The 16930-nt window shown below is 33.2% G+C and overlaps 1 protein-coding gene across 3 annotated transcripts in view; it reads left to right on the top strand.

Annotated features, from left to right (window-relative positions):
* Vps26 (vacuolar protein sorting 26) overlaps window positions 1-6481 on the top strand; it is a 66570-nt gene extending 60089 nt beyond the window's left edge. For all 3 annotated transcript variants that reach the window (XM_035358071.2, XM_035358070.2, XM_085808437.1), the window contains exon 8: window positions 4122-6481. In XM_035358071.2, coding sequence (XP_035213962.1) covers window positions 4122-4196 — 75 coding nt within the window. In that variant the 3' untranslated portion in view covers window positions 4197-6481. The remainder of the gene's footprint in view (window positions 1-4121) is intronic.
* Window positions 6482-16930: the final 10449 nt, after the last annotated feature.

Genomic DNA, 16930 nt, shown 5'->3' with positions numbered 1-16930 from the left:
CAGATTTTCAATAATAGTATGCTGGAAATTTATTATATATGGCTATCTGTAATTAGTGCAAAAGTTATGCTGGCCTAGCATAAAAAATAAATTGTGCAGAGGTTGTATATTAACCCATTAACCACCAAAACTACATGGAATGATTCTTTTCTCATGAAAATAATAACAAATATTAAATTAAGCATTTATAACATAAATTTACATTGAAAATTTAAAAAATGCTCTTACCTGTGGAAAAAGCGAGTGTTGCGTTCGTGCAACGTCAGCGGAATAAGGCTACGGATGTTTAGTGACTAGGATTATACTCGTGTGCGATGTTTCTTTTGAGTGGAGCACTGGATTACTTTTTAGCTGTATAACATTTTATAAATCTATAAATCACTTTACTTGTAATTAACTTAATATTAAAATATACATCATATTTCTTTGACAAATACAGATTATTTCATTTGAAAGATTCAAGCTTGAAAAGCTCCACTACAATAATGATGTAAAGCTACATTATATACTTTGCATCTATTAAACAGTCTGACTATGGCACTCTTTACAACGAAGTCTTTTGTTATCATCGGACTTTACAATAAAAAATCTACCATCTCCATGCAATGGTTTTTGAATGCTGAATTTACTAGGTCTTCCTGTGTTTGATCTATTTCTGGCTAATTCTACACTTTCAATAGGAGTTTGCAAAAGGAATAATGCAATCTCGCGTCTGAAATCTAAAAGACACTTTTTGTTTCCAGTAGTAGAAAATCGTGATATTTATTAAGTTTAGATACGGTCTCACCTTGTATAATTTATCAGTATTGTCAATTTGACTATTGTCAGCTAAATGCAAATTCTGCTTCATATTCCTGTACTGCAAACATAATATTTATTCTCGTATAATAGGAACAGAAATGTCCTTATCAAGTGACCAAAACATTTCTTCAGGTAAAGAATGATATCCCGTAAGCAATAATATTCCGATAAATCTTTCCATGTAGGCTTCAGATACAATAAATTGTGGGAGATTTTTTTTGCTGAGCATGTATATTTGTCCGTTCTACGAGAAGAGAATAAATGTCTATACCAAAAAGAAAATCGAAAATCTCTCCAGTACTTTTACCTTGTATTTTGTCTTTTATAGTTTCTCTTCTATCTCTTTTCTTATTTTCTTCCTGAGACATAACTGACGGTTCCCTTTTTATCCATTTCAAGTTTTCAGTTTTCTGCTTTTTAAAGATTTTCTTATGACTACCACTGCTTTTAGAAGGCTGAACTTCTTACGTGAATTTCAACTTCTTCAGCAATATTATTGGGTAAAATATCATTATCATTATTTAAAACATTGTTATTCGCTTCATCTTCATCAGTAGCTTCTGCAACTTCTGGGGGAAAAACTACAATATCAGTTTCATTCTTGTCATTAACATTATCATTATATGTTTCTTCATCAAAAACTCTTTGAAGGGCTTCTTTTAATGTAAGATACCTCGTTATAGGCATTTTTAAAGCAGCCAGAACATGAATCAGAACATCGAAAGGAATGAGTAAAAAAGGAGTTTACCCATTTCCTGCTGATGTTGCATCAGTGCAATACCTGTTTTCCTTTCCTTCCCAACACAAATATAAACATCTGATTGATGTAATGTTCTAATAAACGGTGACCTTGAATAAAAATATAGACGGCTATTCTTTCGTTAAATATTTTCCGCAAAAATACCGGGTCGAAAGTTTTGCTTAAATTTTGTTAAAGTATGAGATTAATTATTATAAACAAAATGATTGTTATATATAATCATTTATTTTTACAGAAACAAGCTTCATAATATTCCCTACACAAAATCATCTGCTGGTACAAAATATCTTAGATAGTCTTATTTATATATGTATTTATTTTGACCATTGCGTCAACGCAACACCAGCGGCTAATGGGTTAAGTTGGACATTACACAGAATTCTGGGAAAGCAGAGAACAGATCCTCACATTTCCCAAATCTGGAAATTTGTACTTCCTCAAAGCTAATGCATGAAAATGTTAAAATAATATGCCAAAATTGTGCATAAAAATGGTTCATCATGTGATGACTAATAAATAGATTATGTACAATAATGCTAATACTCATTTAGCCCTGGAAATCACTGCTGTCTGAATCATGTTAAGATTTTATTATCGAGTTTTCACACGTATGAACTTAAAGTATAATAGTGGGAAATTAGAGTTTAAACAAATTATGATTATTTTTGTCTGTGAAGAAATATAAATTTTTTAATAACTAGATATATTTGATTTTAAAAAAAGAAAAAAACATATAATAATAGACTGCAGTCTTCACCCAATCAAAGATGTAAGGTTTTAGAATCAAATTGATTCTTTTATTTCAGTTTAAGAGGATATGAGTCTAATGTGAACTTTTAATACATACTGGGCTATTATGTACAGCATGATTATAATTAGTTACCCTATTTAGACCTACGTGGAGCCGATTCTGGTAGACCTGTTTCATTGAAATTTGATATATATGCTTATGGACCATGGGAAAGAGGAATTTTCAATAAAACTTCAAATTTCACCAATGGATGACACTTTTCATGTAATGAAGGAATACAAGTTTGAAGCATTTTAAAAAAGCCAATAGTCAGTGTCATAAAATCATTCTTCACCATCCCTTTCCAGAAGAAAATCAAACTTTACTGCTAAATAGTAGTTTTATCAAAACGGCAGTAATGTTTCAACTGCACTGTGATAGTGTTAGTGCGTGAAAGATTTGTGAAAGGGTCTGTGTTAAGGCAGGGTTTGAAAAAGATTATTACTAAATTTGAAAAGACTGGGGAGTTGTGTGTGTTGCAAGGAAGAGAACAGAAATGGACTTTAAATGAATCTGTGGAAAAAGTGTCTGATTCCCAATATTCTTCAGCAAGTGCTCGAGGGGTGTTGTGTGGCTTGTCTCTTGTCAACAGTGATCTATTGTAAAGTGGTATCCATCCAAATTCTGCAAGAGCTGCATCCTGCAGACCCAGACAGATGCAGTACACCAATGCATGATTGTTAACAGTGCATGGCTGTGGAACATTTTGTGGTTGAAGAAGTCAGATTTTACCCTAGCTGGAGCAGTTAATGTTCAAAATTGTTGTATATGGGATACCGCAAGTCCTAATGTGTATAAATGGTCTGCTGTGGTTTTACTGTTGATTTCATTTTGTTCCCTTTTTCTTTGAGGCAAACACTCAAGACCCTTAAAGATGTTTCATCGTAAGTGCCAGTTACTGCAATCTTCTTCAGCAGCAAGTCATTCCTACCTTACAAGAACAAGAATCTTTAGGGACTACTGTCTTCATGCAAGCAGTCATTGTCTCATGCCCACTTCGAAGATGAACGGGTAATTTGGAGAAGTTTTCCTACTGCCTGGCTTCCTCATTCTCTTGGCTTGAATCATTGTGTATGGAAAAAGCACATTGACTTTTCCTGAATTGAAAGCAAACATAACAGATGTTGCTGCAGTTGATCTGAAAGCCCTTCTCACTGCACTGAACATGTGATTGAGGCAACTGGAATGCACATTGAACAAATGCTGTAATTAAAAAAGTTTCCAATTTTTTTTTTTTCTTCGTGTACCCCCTTCTTACATGGTGGACGAAATTTAAACTATTATTTTTTATTGCAGTTTTCTTTTCTCCATGGTCCCTGTAACTTATATACCAAGTTTCAATGAAATAGGTATATGAAAATGGGCTCTACAGAGATCTAAAAGGGTAACTTTAATAATAACCATCTATATATTTTCTCTTATTTCTGGTGTATTATTACTATTTGCTTTTTCATTAGATGTTCCTCTGAAAGAGTATTAAAATATTTTAAAATTTTATTTTCCTTGTTTTAATTATTGTATACCTGTTATCTGCAGCTACTCTAAGCTTTAAGTTGTTTATTACTGTATTTTTTCACTGCTTTTGTATTGTGTATGTATACATTCAGAGTTCTGAAGAAATTTTGAATTAAGCATATTCTGCTTATCTCTTCTGATTAAAGCTGCAGTCTTAAAATTTTCAGTTGAAATTGCTGATGTATTAATAAATTTACATTGTAATAATTTGCACTTTTGTGAGGATTTTATTATATCTTTGTTTTATATTTTAAGGAAATTGTTTTGTGGCGTAAAGGAGAACTTACTAGGAAGACTATTCAGCAGTCAGTGCCTGTAGAGAACAAGTAGTAATATATCCGTTTTAAGTCCTCATATTGTGATTATCAGTTATTCTTCTGTATAAAAGTGTTTGGACCAATCAGTGGAAAGTGTAACTGACTGTATGGTTCTCTTTAACGTCCACCATTTTAGAAGGCCTGGAGCTGTTTGAAAGCAAAGTGCAAGTCCTAAAGTCAAAAGTTGTTGAACTTCCAATATCAGTTTCAAACTGTACATAATGCCAGTGTAAATTTATCTTTGAAATAATATATGGGAGAATAGTTTTTAAATAGCCCATTCACATTTCCTCTGAAATTTATATGCTTGTATATATGTCTAACTGAAATTTTGAGGATTATTCTCTTTTCTTTACAATTAATTTTCAGTGGTTTGATATCCTTTAAATTATATTGATGGATGAAGGGAAGTGCTAGGGGTTTTCCTATGTGGCATTAAAGATGATTTAGATATTCCATATAAATTTAACAATTGCATGTTTAAAATTTTTTTCTTTTGTATGCACTGTGCAGAATCCATCATTCTCTTTGGCTGCTGATTTGTACTGCACAAAACTGCACATGTATCCACTAAACATAGTGTAAAACTATAGATTACTTTGTATATTATGCCATAAATATTAAAATATCTTTGTTTAATTTATTTTAGAAATTTCTTAATGAAGTATGTTATTTGTAATGGCATTACTAGTAGTGTTAAAGTAGCACTAGATATTTGTGTGTTAATTGTATAAAACAGGTTTAAAACTCTTTTGCTTGCAGGTAATTGTTTAATCATTGCATGATAAAGATTTATTAGAATTTAGTTTTATTTTGTTCTAATGTATGCTTTTGTTTCATATATAAAACTCCTTAATTTGGTTCAGAATAGCACGTGTGTGGTATTAACTGAAATGCCTAAATCTGTTTTGTAAAATAAAAACTGCCAAACGTAATTCAACTTTCAGTGAAACTTGTTTTGAAATTGAAATTACTGGTGATATATTCAGTAAAAGTATATTATATTATTTTTCTTATTGGCTTTTAGTTTCTTTGTTCTTTGACTATGCATCATTCTCTTCGGTACTTATTTTTTATAACAGCATTTTTCACTGTGAATTAGCATGTATGTATACTTGTAATAACTATATAATTGTAGCATTTTCAAAATTTTAATGTGTTTGAGAGAGAATTGAGTTGTATGATGCCCCCCCCATGTTGGTAAACAATTTTTATGAAGAGTATATATATAAGCATGTGCCATTTTAACACTGAAATTTTGGTCTTTCTTGTGATTTAGCAGGGAAAACAGTAACTAATGATAGTGCAAAAATGTTATTCTTTTTGTTTATAAAAGTATTTTATAAAGATAAAAGCCCAATACAATGTAAAAGTATTGTTAAATGAATTTCTCTTTGAAAGCTGGCTGATGTTACATACCTAATCAGCTTGCTTCAGAGATATACTTTGAAATTGTTTCATGGGTTCAGTTATATGTTGGGCAATTAAACTAGTTATAACAGTGCTGTTGTATAAGCCTTATTAATTCATCATTGTTAATTTTAAGCATATTTAAGTAAGGAAGTAATTTTAGTTTTATTAAAAAACTTTTTAAGCATTATATTGTTACAACAGTTAATGTGCATTTTTGAAATGTTCTTATTTAGTGTGCTTGATTGATTAATTCCTAGTATGAATTATTTGTCATCTTTCTTAATTTTTATCTTTTAAAAATTAATACTCTCTATATTTTTGATGAATTAGTAAGGTTTCTTTCTGTATAGCCTTTTGCTGTATTATAAGATAAATGTGTTATTTTTGTGAATAAATATATATGATTATTGTTGCCTTGTCATTTTTGGTATATGTTATAAGCACCATTTTTGTATTATAAACATTTTGATCTTTTAGTATGAATTTGAAGATTTTTAGAGGAATATTTTAAACTGATTAAAAATACAGCAGGCAAATGCTGCATTAGTGATTATGGCAAAAGGGTTAATATCTGTAAAGCACTACCCATTATTGAGTATAAAGTATTTCATAGTGTAAAAAGTTTAACATAGTTAAAGAATTATACTTTAACTGCTATTGCCTTATGAAATTTTATGTGTGAAGGATATAATTTTTCTCATCCCATGTATGAACTAAAAATAAAATGAAAATTGATTGAATTTGATTTTGTACTGTTTATAAATAAAATAAGGAATATTTAAGTTTATTAGTGTTCAAGTATTCATATATTTTTACTCTTGTGATGTTGAAAATTTTTTTATGCTGAAATTTGAAAGAAATGTGAAATAAAATAATACATTTGTAGATGTTTGCACTCACTAAAAAAGAAACCTATTAAACGTTTTAGTGACTTTGAGCCTTTAAATGTCTTTCATAATTGTGATAATAAAAATTTCATATCATTTTCAGTAATGACCGTTATTAAATATTTGTTCTACAACTATATGAAATATAAAATTTTTATAAATAAATGTAGGATTTTTATTTTGTAAATTATTTAAATTTATTACAGATGGCTTTACTTTGGTACTTTTGATACTATTGTTATTATTCTGGCATGCAGCAGGGAATTCCTGTTCCTGCTCTTTCCAGATTCCTGAGTGAATCCCGAACTGGGCCTGACGGAAGTCTAAAAATAGTATTCTCCAGATGAAGTATAAGCTGAGGTGGGATAAACTTTGAAGCCCATTGCTTCCTGCAGAAATACTGAAGGCAGAATGATAATCGAAGTTTTTGGTTTCTGCTTTCATAACACAAGCTTGTTATACTGGAAAGTAAGTAATTCACTGAGCTAATTAAATCATTTATCATCTTCACAACACAACTTTTATATTTTACAAAAAACAAGTTTGAATACTGCCCATGAGAACCAGTGAAAGCACACTACTAACTGATGTACAGATATGGTTACAGTGACATAGTTTCTGTACAGTTTTAGGTGTATGAAATAATGCAAGAATCAAACTAAATAAGAGTTCAAAAGTGTAGTTATGGTTAAACTGCCAGATATGTATTGCAGTTTGATGTAGTATTTTTAATGGATAATCTTATTTTAAAATTAAATTTTATAGTTATAAAATCATGGCTACTAATTCAGTATCTAGAGTTTAGAAAAGCTCAGAGAGGATAAAAATACAGAGCTAATAAGAGTTTAATGTGTTTCAGAGTACCAAGAGGCCATAAAATGATGCAAAGCAACTACTCAAATGTAACTAGAAATGTCTTCCTGTGATAGTAGCAACCATGAAACCTAAGTGCATGTTCTGAGTGGTGTAATAAGAACGCCTATTCTATGATCACTGGATCTCATCTATTATAGCGCATACAATATTAACTAAAAAGAATAGCTATCGTCTGCCACCTCCAACGTTATGGAGAAAAGAATTCTGTGGTCCTCCATTGATATGCAGTTGGGTTCATTTGACTTCATAGAGAGGGGAAAAGTCTTCAGGCAGCTTTAGTCAACCTGCAGACAAGTAATGTAGTTTATGGCATGTGGCTTAAGTTCTAAGAATATTAATTTGGACAGGTTTCTCCATTATTTTGCTGTGAACAGGTCAACTAGAGATTATTTTGCTGCTCAAAGCAGTCCCTGAATTTACTGTCCTTGGTATACAAACAAATGATTTTAAAAATGACATAATGGGGGGGGATTACGTTTAGTTTTGGAGTAAATTTTTATTCCCAATATTTTTAAATTATAGCGCTATTTTGCCGCTTTTTTTTTCCTCTCAAAATCCTGGATGGCATCATAGAAGTTTCTCCAGTTTCTATGATGTAGGCAGAAAGAGGGATTTCTTAAATCTGTAAGCATTTATAGATTCTTACATGTGCAATAAGCATTTTTTGTCCTAAAATATTTTTTAAATTATTTTTATTTAAGAAATTCTTCGACAATAGTTTGCAATATTTGGGAACACCAGCGGCCGATCGGTAAAACCGCTGAACACTGATAGTTCGGCCTGAGGTTCGAATCCCACGAACTGGCTGGCTGCATGGGCGTTTTTGTGGTTTTCCCGTGTGTAATGTGTATATGAGCCAGTTTCCTTTAGAAAGTCCTCCACGAAGGCATCCCTCCCCTTAGGCAAATAGCCCTAGTGTGCTTTGCCGTATTCTCAATACACACACCAACACCATATTTTAGAATAAAGTGAAACAATTTAAAGGGACTGCTCTTCCACCTAGCTTGAGAAATATACTCTGCTAGCTGTAGGCTGACTGACTGGCAGATAAAGTTCAAATGCTGTGGACTAGTGATATGATCCACAAGCAGAAAACCATAAAGCACAAAATACCTCAAATTATGTATTTTAATGAAATGGTATATGAAATTAGCAATTAGGATATTAAGATATATTAATGTAGTATTATTTTATGTATTTATAACCGCGCGGAATATAAGAAATCGAATGATTTTAAGTTGACAATATATGGCATTGGCTTGTTATACGCAAGTTACTTCAAAGAAATCTTTAGTATGACATATTGTTCATGTGATCATGTATATTAATAGTTTCAGGAAAACTTTGCATCCCTCTATGCATGGTATGAGTAGTTATACCATCCAGTTGGCAAAAAAGATATCTGTGGTTTTAAATCCGATATAAGCCCACTGATTTCTCACATTATGGATATGATGAAAAATTTAACAGTAGCACCCTAACTAAAATGTGAGTCATTTGGTCAAATAAAGCTAATGGCTTTCTCCAGTCACCCTTTAAGTGGAGAAAATTTAAAGAAATATCGAATTCTGCCATGCATGGTGTCAAGCTGTAAATGGTTAGCATGTTCAGCTGGCAACTGGAAGATCTGTAGTTAAGAGTTCCAACAAGGGAATGGTTGAATTCTTCACTTTTCCTATTGAATTATTTATCAGATAAATACGTTTATTAAAACAATATTTTTATGATTATTCATTTACATGGCCACTAATGTTTTTGACTAATCTTTATGAAATTATCAATTGGAGAAAAACTAAGCCACTTTATTTTCGAAGCAAAAATATTAGCTAAACAATAAATAATTACAGAATTCTACTGAATTTTTCTCTGGCTATGCAAATGAATAGAAAGATATCAACATATAAATTCACATATTTGCGCATATTATCACATATTATGACAATCATATTATTCAGATATGATTGTGAAATCATATTTCAAAATATGGGATAAAAGTTTGCAGATTTTAGCAAATTAACATTTTGGAAGAATCGGAATGACTTTATTTTCCCCTAAATGTAAGGGGGGAATATGCTAATGTCAGTTAAGGGAAATTTAAATTTTTTCCTTTCCAAGAGCTGAAAACAAATTTCTCTCAGCTCTGAAGTCTCAGGGAATATCTGAATCATAATTAAAAAGAACCTTTTGTTCATTATAATGATGTCCTGAGGCATCATTAAAATGTACTTTCTTTTTTCACTTTGAGACAAAATTGTATGACTCATGCTTATAAAAACAGATTCTGAGTTCTTGGAAATGACGTCTCGCAATGTAAAAGGAAAGAGATCAAGTTTGTATGACGCATGTTTCTAAAAATAATTCTGAGTTCTTGAAAATAGCGTTTCACAATGTAAAAGGAAAGAATTCAACAAAACGGTTTTTTTTTTTTTTTAAATTCTGATTCAGATATTCTCTGAGAGATTTCTCAAGCTGATAAAACTATCCATTTGTTTTAAGATTGATCAGTATCTTAAAATTGTATAAACATTCTAAGCTTCTCTTCAAATCACTACGTGCTATATAAAGATTCTATACAACGTGGTCCCTCCAGTCTGGATTCCTTCCTAACAGAAAGGTTTCAGTTGTTTTTCCCCTTCGCTTTTCACCTCAAAGAATACTTTTACAAGGTGTCCAAGATTCTTTTAAGAAGAGATTGCTATGAAAGACTAAAAGAAATGGGACTTAATACATTTATTGCTATCCAAGATTGGATAAAAGAAATTATAAAAAAAAAAGGGATCGGTTAAAGGAAAAAGCACATTGGAAAAGATACCATTTCCTTCACCAGACCCATTTTTTCGGCTCCTTTATGATGTTGTAGATAGAAAGGAGGAGATATATTTTTCCTTTTTTAATTCCCGTCGTTTGAATGCTGACGCATCCAAGTCAATCCCAAATCCTAAAGATGGTGAATGAAGAAATTAGTTACTTTTCTCCAGGATACAGCAATCTGATGGCATATTCAACGGTTTGTGTGAGCATTCCATACATCCAGGGTAAAAGTCCCAAGTGTATTCTTTCTTAGAAATGCTTCTTCATACGTAAAGACATATCTATTCATTGGATCCGATAAGGCGTTGGAGGGTCCTTGAATCAAAGAAAGAAAGTTATTCCCCCCATCAAAAAGTACTTGTCATGCAGTTAACTTGCAGGAAGTCTCCATAGGTATTAATTTGAGAAGATCCTTAGTATTGCGATATATTCTTCCTTGATGGATATAGGCTCTCACCAAGTAATAGTCGTTGTATTTAAAGTAAAACAGCATCTGTGAGTTTTGCTCTCTTAGTTGCTTAGAACGGACTGGGTAAGAGAGATAAATGAAGTCAATCAATACCTTTTATGCCGGACTGTCGCTGTTTAAGAGGCGACGTCGCCGCCTCTTGACAAGTAAGCCAACATGGGCGCAGAACGTGGAAAAGTCCGGATTGGTTACAGGAGGATGGAGATGGGGGAGGGGGTGACCAGTGTCACAGGACGAAGGAGAAGCAATGACGAGCGCTGAAAACAGGAGATGCTCAACGTAGGTGGGAATCTGATGAATGTTGTTCGGAATGTTTAGGCGGCTAAAAACATAGTACATAACATGATAAAGTATTTTTGTTCATCATCTGATAAGTACATATGAAAGTACAGATACACAAAATAATCGGTAACAAAATATAAAATACATAATAGTGGAAAATACAAAATGAAGTTATATACACTATGTACAGGAATCAGAAAATGCTGCGAATTATGTCGGAAAATTTGAGTTACGGGTGAGGTGGGCCGCGTAAGGCCTGAGTTTGCAATCTTCTCTAAGAGGGATATAGTCAAAGACTTTAAAGTGCTGCAGATGCACACAGTTAAGAGCCTTGCTGAAGAAGTTTAAATTCATCTTGTGTAGAAATTTATCTACAGTATCGAGCTTGAGGTCTCGATGAAGCGTATGATTCGAAACGTAGAAATGGGCATTAGTGATGATACGAAGATACTTGTTTTGTAGTACTTAAAATTTTTTGATATCTTTATCCGTGACGGCTGCCCACGCAGGGCAAGCGTATGACAAAATAGAGCGTATAATCGCTGTATACAAATGCCTTTTGCGGAGAAGATCTAACTTTGAATTTTTGCCAGTTAAAGGCGATAAACTGTTGATAACAGCGTGCGCTTTATTGCGGACCTTTAAAACACGATCATTCCATCTAAAAGAGCTGTTAAGAACAATACCAAGATAGCTAGCTTTCTTAACTATTGGTACTTCCACGTCGAAGATTTTTAGCTTGCTGTTTATAGGAGCTCTTAAGATCTTTTTACGAATAATAATCACCTGGGACTTTTGCGCGTTTATGATAAATGAAATCGACTCTAGTTCCTCTTTTATACAGAGCGTGACGTCGCATGATCATTTGAAAAAAGAATGTTTTTTTCCGTGTCCTTTGAAGTGAAAACAATTAAAGATTACATAATGACTAATCCATTATAGATAAATCAGCTCCAAAAAATATTGAAAAGAGTTAATTCTTTAATGAAGAACAGTAGATGAATCTATGAAAAAAAGAGAAAAATTCAATATAAATGCAAAAAAAAAAAAAAAAAAGAAATAGTATTATGAAAGTTATCCAAGATTGGCATGAAGAAGGTATAAAAAAATGGGTCTGGAAGAAAAAACATGCATTTAGGATTTTTCCTAAATGCACCCGTTTTCTTCCAAACTCATTTCTTTTTCCTCCCCTCTCTCTTAAGAGCAAGCATGAGAGGATTGTTAAAACAACCAAACAATAAAAAAAAAGTGGTGGAGGATCAATTTTTTTCCTGTCTACCAATCACGGATGTAGTTCATCCAAACTATGTAGATCATCAAGATATTATACAAAGAGAGTTCCGCCATATCTTTTGAAAAGATATGTTTGGTGGATCGATCAAAACTCATCTCGAGCACTGTCACTCCTTCTTCATTCTTGCCGACTTCTCGTAGCGGATTATATATGATATGTATAATGAAATTATATACGCTTGTATTCAGTTTCGGCGCCACGTATAAAACTTGTTGTAAATTTAACCATATGCATCTTTGGAACTCCGTCTTCCTCTTCCTCCTCTGTGGAAATATCTTTCCACTCCAAAAGCTTTGGCAAATGGACCTGTAGGGTGTCAAGCATTTCCGTTAGACGACATTTTCCATCGTTCAACATCATCATCAGATGTATAATAGACCACATGTGAAAATAGACTCGGAATTTTGAGATATATATCTCAATTCCGGTATCGCGAAAAAACGTAATATAATAACGCATGGCTCGCTCGGAAAAGGGTTAAAATTGACGCGACCAATCCTTTTATATATATACCTCTCGTTTTGGAACATTTCCAGGTTCCTTCACTTCCCCTCTAATAAAACAATATTGGCTTTATAGAGTGACATTTACAAGACTTATTTTTTTGAATAACAGCCTGTCAATAAACAAGTGTACCTAGAGGTCATGATATAACGTTTCCCACGACTCTTAAATGTTTTTTAGAGAATGAGCCCAACAACGACATTTCTTTTCTTTTTAATATGTGAGCGTGTTAGCACTGGTTTATCAAAAGATTTCTTTTCGAATGATCAGATATGATGAGATACATCGCTCATCAGATATGATGAGCTGGATGAATAAAAAAAGAAGGGAAAATGAATTTCGAAAGTTTCTTCTCAATAATGACGAGGAAATATACAAAGCGAGAATGGCAAATGTTTTACAGAAAGCGGAAAAGGAAATGTGTAAGATGATCAACCATGAAGAAGTGGAAGTAATTACTATTGATGATGATGATGTATATTTAGAAAAAAACCTTCATCGTCGTGGCAAGGAGATGTTAATACATTACCTGTCGAGCCCCCAAACTCATCCAGAAACTCATTTCGTGGAACCTCTTTCGCAAACGGATCCAAGAAGGCATTGCATGGACTCTTCAATACCTCATCCAGAAAATCATTCGATAACAGCCCAATTGCAAACGGATCCAGGAAAGCACTCCATGGAACCGCCCCCAACTCATACAGAAGATTACTTGATAGAACCTCCTTTGCAAACGGATCCAGGAAAGCTTTGCATGGAACCTCCCCAAACTAATCCAGAAGATCATTTCATGTAACCTCTTTCGCAAACGAATCCAAGAAAGCATTGCATGGACTCTCCCCAAACTCATCCAGAAGATCATTTCATGGAACCTTCCCCAACTCTTCGTGTATGGGACGATTTTATGGACCTGGATTGTTTAACAAAAAAAATCTTAATGATGATGGAGATTTATGGTTTGGAAAAATTGACCTCAAATGACGATCAATTGTTGTGGGATTGTATTTCAGAACTATTATCAGAAGTGTCATAAAAAACTATAATTCTTTATGTAAATTGTGTAATAATAATAAAAAAATTATGTATACCAATCTTGGAAAAGAGTAATAATTTCTCGTAACGTTCAAAGAAAAATATCTTTCCAAAGTCCTTTTCCAAGATTCGCATCATTCTTCTTCCAAAAAAGAGAAGGGTGTTACAGAGAGTTCATTTCGCTTTTCCAAGATTCGCTAAATGTGTTTTCCAAAAACAGAGATGTATTATAGAGAGTTCATTTTCGCTTTTCGAAGATTCGCTTAATGTGTTTTCCAATCATTTCGCTTTTCCAAGATTCGCTTAATGTGTTTTCCAAAAAGAGATATTATAGAGAGTTCATTCTCACTTTTCCAAGATTTCCACCATTCTTTTCAAACAGAGATATTATCACAGAGAGTTTATTTCGCTTTTCCAAGCTTCATCTTTCAAGGAGAAGTATTATAGATAGTTAATTTATTTTCGAAGATTCGCTTAATGTTGTCACGATTGGTTTTAGATCAAAATGGAAAACATTCAAGGTTCCATTTAAATTTTTTGCAATTAATGAATTTTCTGATTGGGTACCGGTGTTCGAATACTTTTGTGACCGGCTGTTTAGCTTTCATCTCTTCTTTTACCGGCCTCCATCTTTTCCAGCAGTCACACACAGATCGTATTTTATTCTCGAGTGTCAAGATGTAGAAACATCTTTTTACTCGACTTCTGATAAAGATCGGGTGGGGGGAGAAAGAGAAGGGTGAAAGGAGTGTGGGAGCGGATGAAAGAGAGTGAGGTCCTCACTAGCGGCGACGAAAAAAGGGGAGTGTCAAGTTCTGTGTCGTTATAAGATGTAGCCGCGGGGGGTAAAACCGCAGAGTCAGTTTTGCGTGAATGATTCAATTAAGGTTGTGAATCTTATGTGGGAAGGATATCACAAGGATAACGATGTTTTTCTCTGGGACGCGGGGAGTGTCTGAGGGTGCTAATAAGGCTATTACTGGGTTTGTACTGAATAAAAGAAGTTGACCGCTAATCGTTTTAATATACTCTTGAATAAGTTCGATTCGAAGGTCTCTGTGAATATAGATGTTGGGAATATACCAAGGAGCATTGATAATTTCTCGTAGAATTTTATTTTGTAGAATTTGTAATTGTTTAATATTGGTTTTAGCTGCATGTCCCCAGATCGGTGCTGTATAAAGAAGAGCTGGGCGCAGTATGGAGCGATATAGAATTAATTTGTTTGTAGTAGATAAGTTGCTTTTTCTACCAAGAAGAGGTCGCATAGTAGCTGTGGTGATTTTAAATTTTTGTACTACGAACCGGAAATGGGTTCTGAAGGTAAGTTTTTGGTCAAGGGTGACTCCAAGGTAATTGGTTTCATTAATCCAGTCTATTTCTTCGTCAAATACTTCAGGGGGTGGAGGATAGTATTTCATGTTTCCTTTACGGAAAATTATTGCCTTAGTTTTATCTGTGTTAATTTTAAACCTCCAAAGGGTAAGCCATTTTTCCAGTTTGTGAGATAGCTTTGGAGTTGGTTTCTTACGGCGATAACTGTGCAGGCTTTAGTAAGTATGGCGGTGTCATCGGCAAAGAGTGCAAGATGAACAGAAGGGTCTTTAGGGATGTCTTGTGTATAAATATTAAAAAGGTACGGCGAAAGTGCCGACCCCTGTGGGACACCAGCATTGATTACTCTGGTGGTAGAGTAAGCAGTACCGATTTTGATTATGAATGTTCTGTTGCTGAGAAAAGAGGCTATTAAGCGAATAAAATGATCTGGAAAATTGAGAGTGATTAGTTTGTAAATAAGGTTTCCAGCAGTCAAATACGAATGTATTTTTTGCAATAACTTTGTGAATGTTTCATAACACTTATTAGATTACACTGGACTGAGCTATTGCAAATCACACAAAGGCTATCTTTAAAAGGCCATGTACAAAGAGGTTCATTTATAGGAGCCTTTTCTCAGATAATCTGGCCCATAATCATGTCATGCATAGGAAAACCATGAAAAATGCCATGTTGCCAGCCTATTTCTGAGGGTCTGAATCAACACGTCTAAATCCAGCAATAGCATTAAAAAAAGCCTGAGGTAGAAGATAAACTATCTTAGAGTAAAAAAAAATTCATTATACACATTATACAGGTTATTTTCATCAAAATATTTCATTTTATGTACAGTATTCGCTTTTGATTTACCGTTTCCTTTGTAATTTGAAATTTTAATATTGCATTTAGTTTTACGAGACAGAACAATACTTATATTTATATTTATTAATTTAAATCGTTAACTTTAAAATTTATCTTTATATGGCAGTCTAATACATATGTACTGAAATACAGAGCGGATTATTAATTTATTTATCATCTTCATAGGATTCTTTGTGCAATTTGAATAAAATAATTTTTTATAAGTGCTTCAGCGTATTTATTTTATATTTTATTATGTAATTGAGGAAAAATTCAAACAAATTCTTTCTGCATACATATTGCTAAATATTACCAAATTACCACATTTTATTGCAAAAATTAATGATTTAGACGAAATTAATGTTGGATAAACGAGCACTTTAATTTAAATGATACATTTAATCTAAAGCTTTGTTACATACTTACTGTGCTTTCTTTATTGTGTTGCTTATATTTACGAATCCATTTGAAGCACTTGAAATGAAAAGGAAGTTTCCCCTCATGCACATTAGGATGACAACCTGTAAAACGAGTACAAGAAATTAAACAAACATTGTCTATGCTCCTTTGAAAGACACATGATTCTTCATAACCGATGACAAGGCTCGTTACAAATAACTCTGTATCATGTGCCAGGTTCCATAAATCACCAATGTAGAAAACAGAATGTGCTAACCATAGCTCAGACTGTGATTCCTTGATACATGAGTTAACCGACTTCGCCAAGCCAGAAAGTGCTTCGTGACCCTTACTGCCGTATCGAAAGGCCCGGGTTCGAATCCCGGAGAAGTCATGGATGTAAATTGGCTTCTAAAAAGTCCAAGTATTGCAATAATAACTGTTTTGTATGTGCCACATAATGACATCATATTGCGTAAGGCTTAATATTGCCGGAGGTTTTCCTTCTGACTCAAGTTGTCTCGTTTTCTAACGCAGTTTTGGAATTGCACAGAGAAATACTGAAATTATTTACTCCATTTATGTACTGAATATGGCAGCGA

The sequence above is a fragment of the Stegodyphus dumicola genome, chromosome X1, assembly GCF_044657685.1.
Source record: "Stegodyphus dumicola isolate Sdum_Otavi_A_Nest chromosome X1, ASM4465768v1".
Lineage (NCBI taxonomy): Eukaryota > Metazoa > Arthropoda > Arachnida > Araneae > Eresidae > Stegodyphus > Stegodyphus dumicola.
The sequence above is the reverse complement of the archived record's forward strand: the minus strand, read 5'-3'. Positions and strand labels throughout refer to the sequence as shown.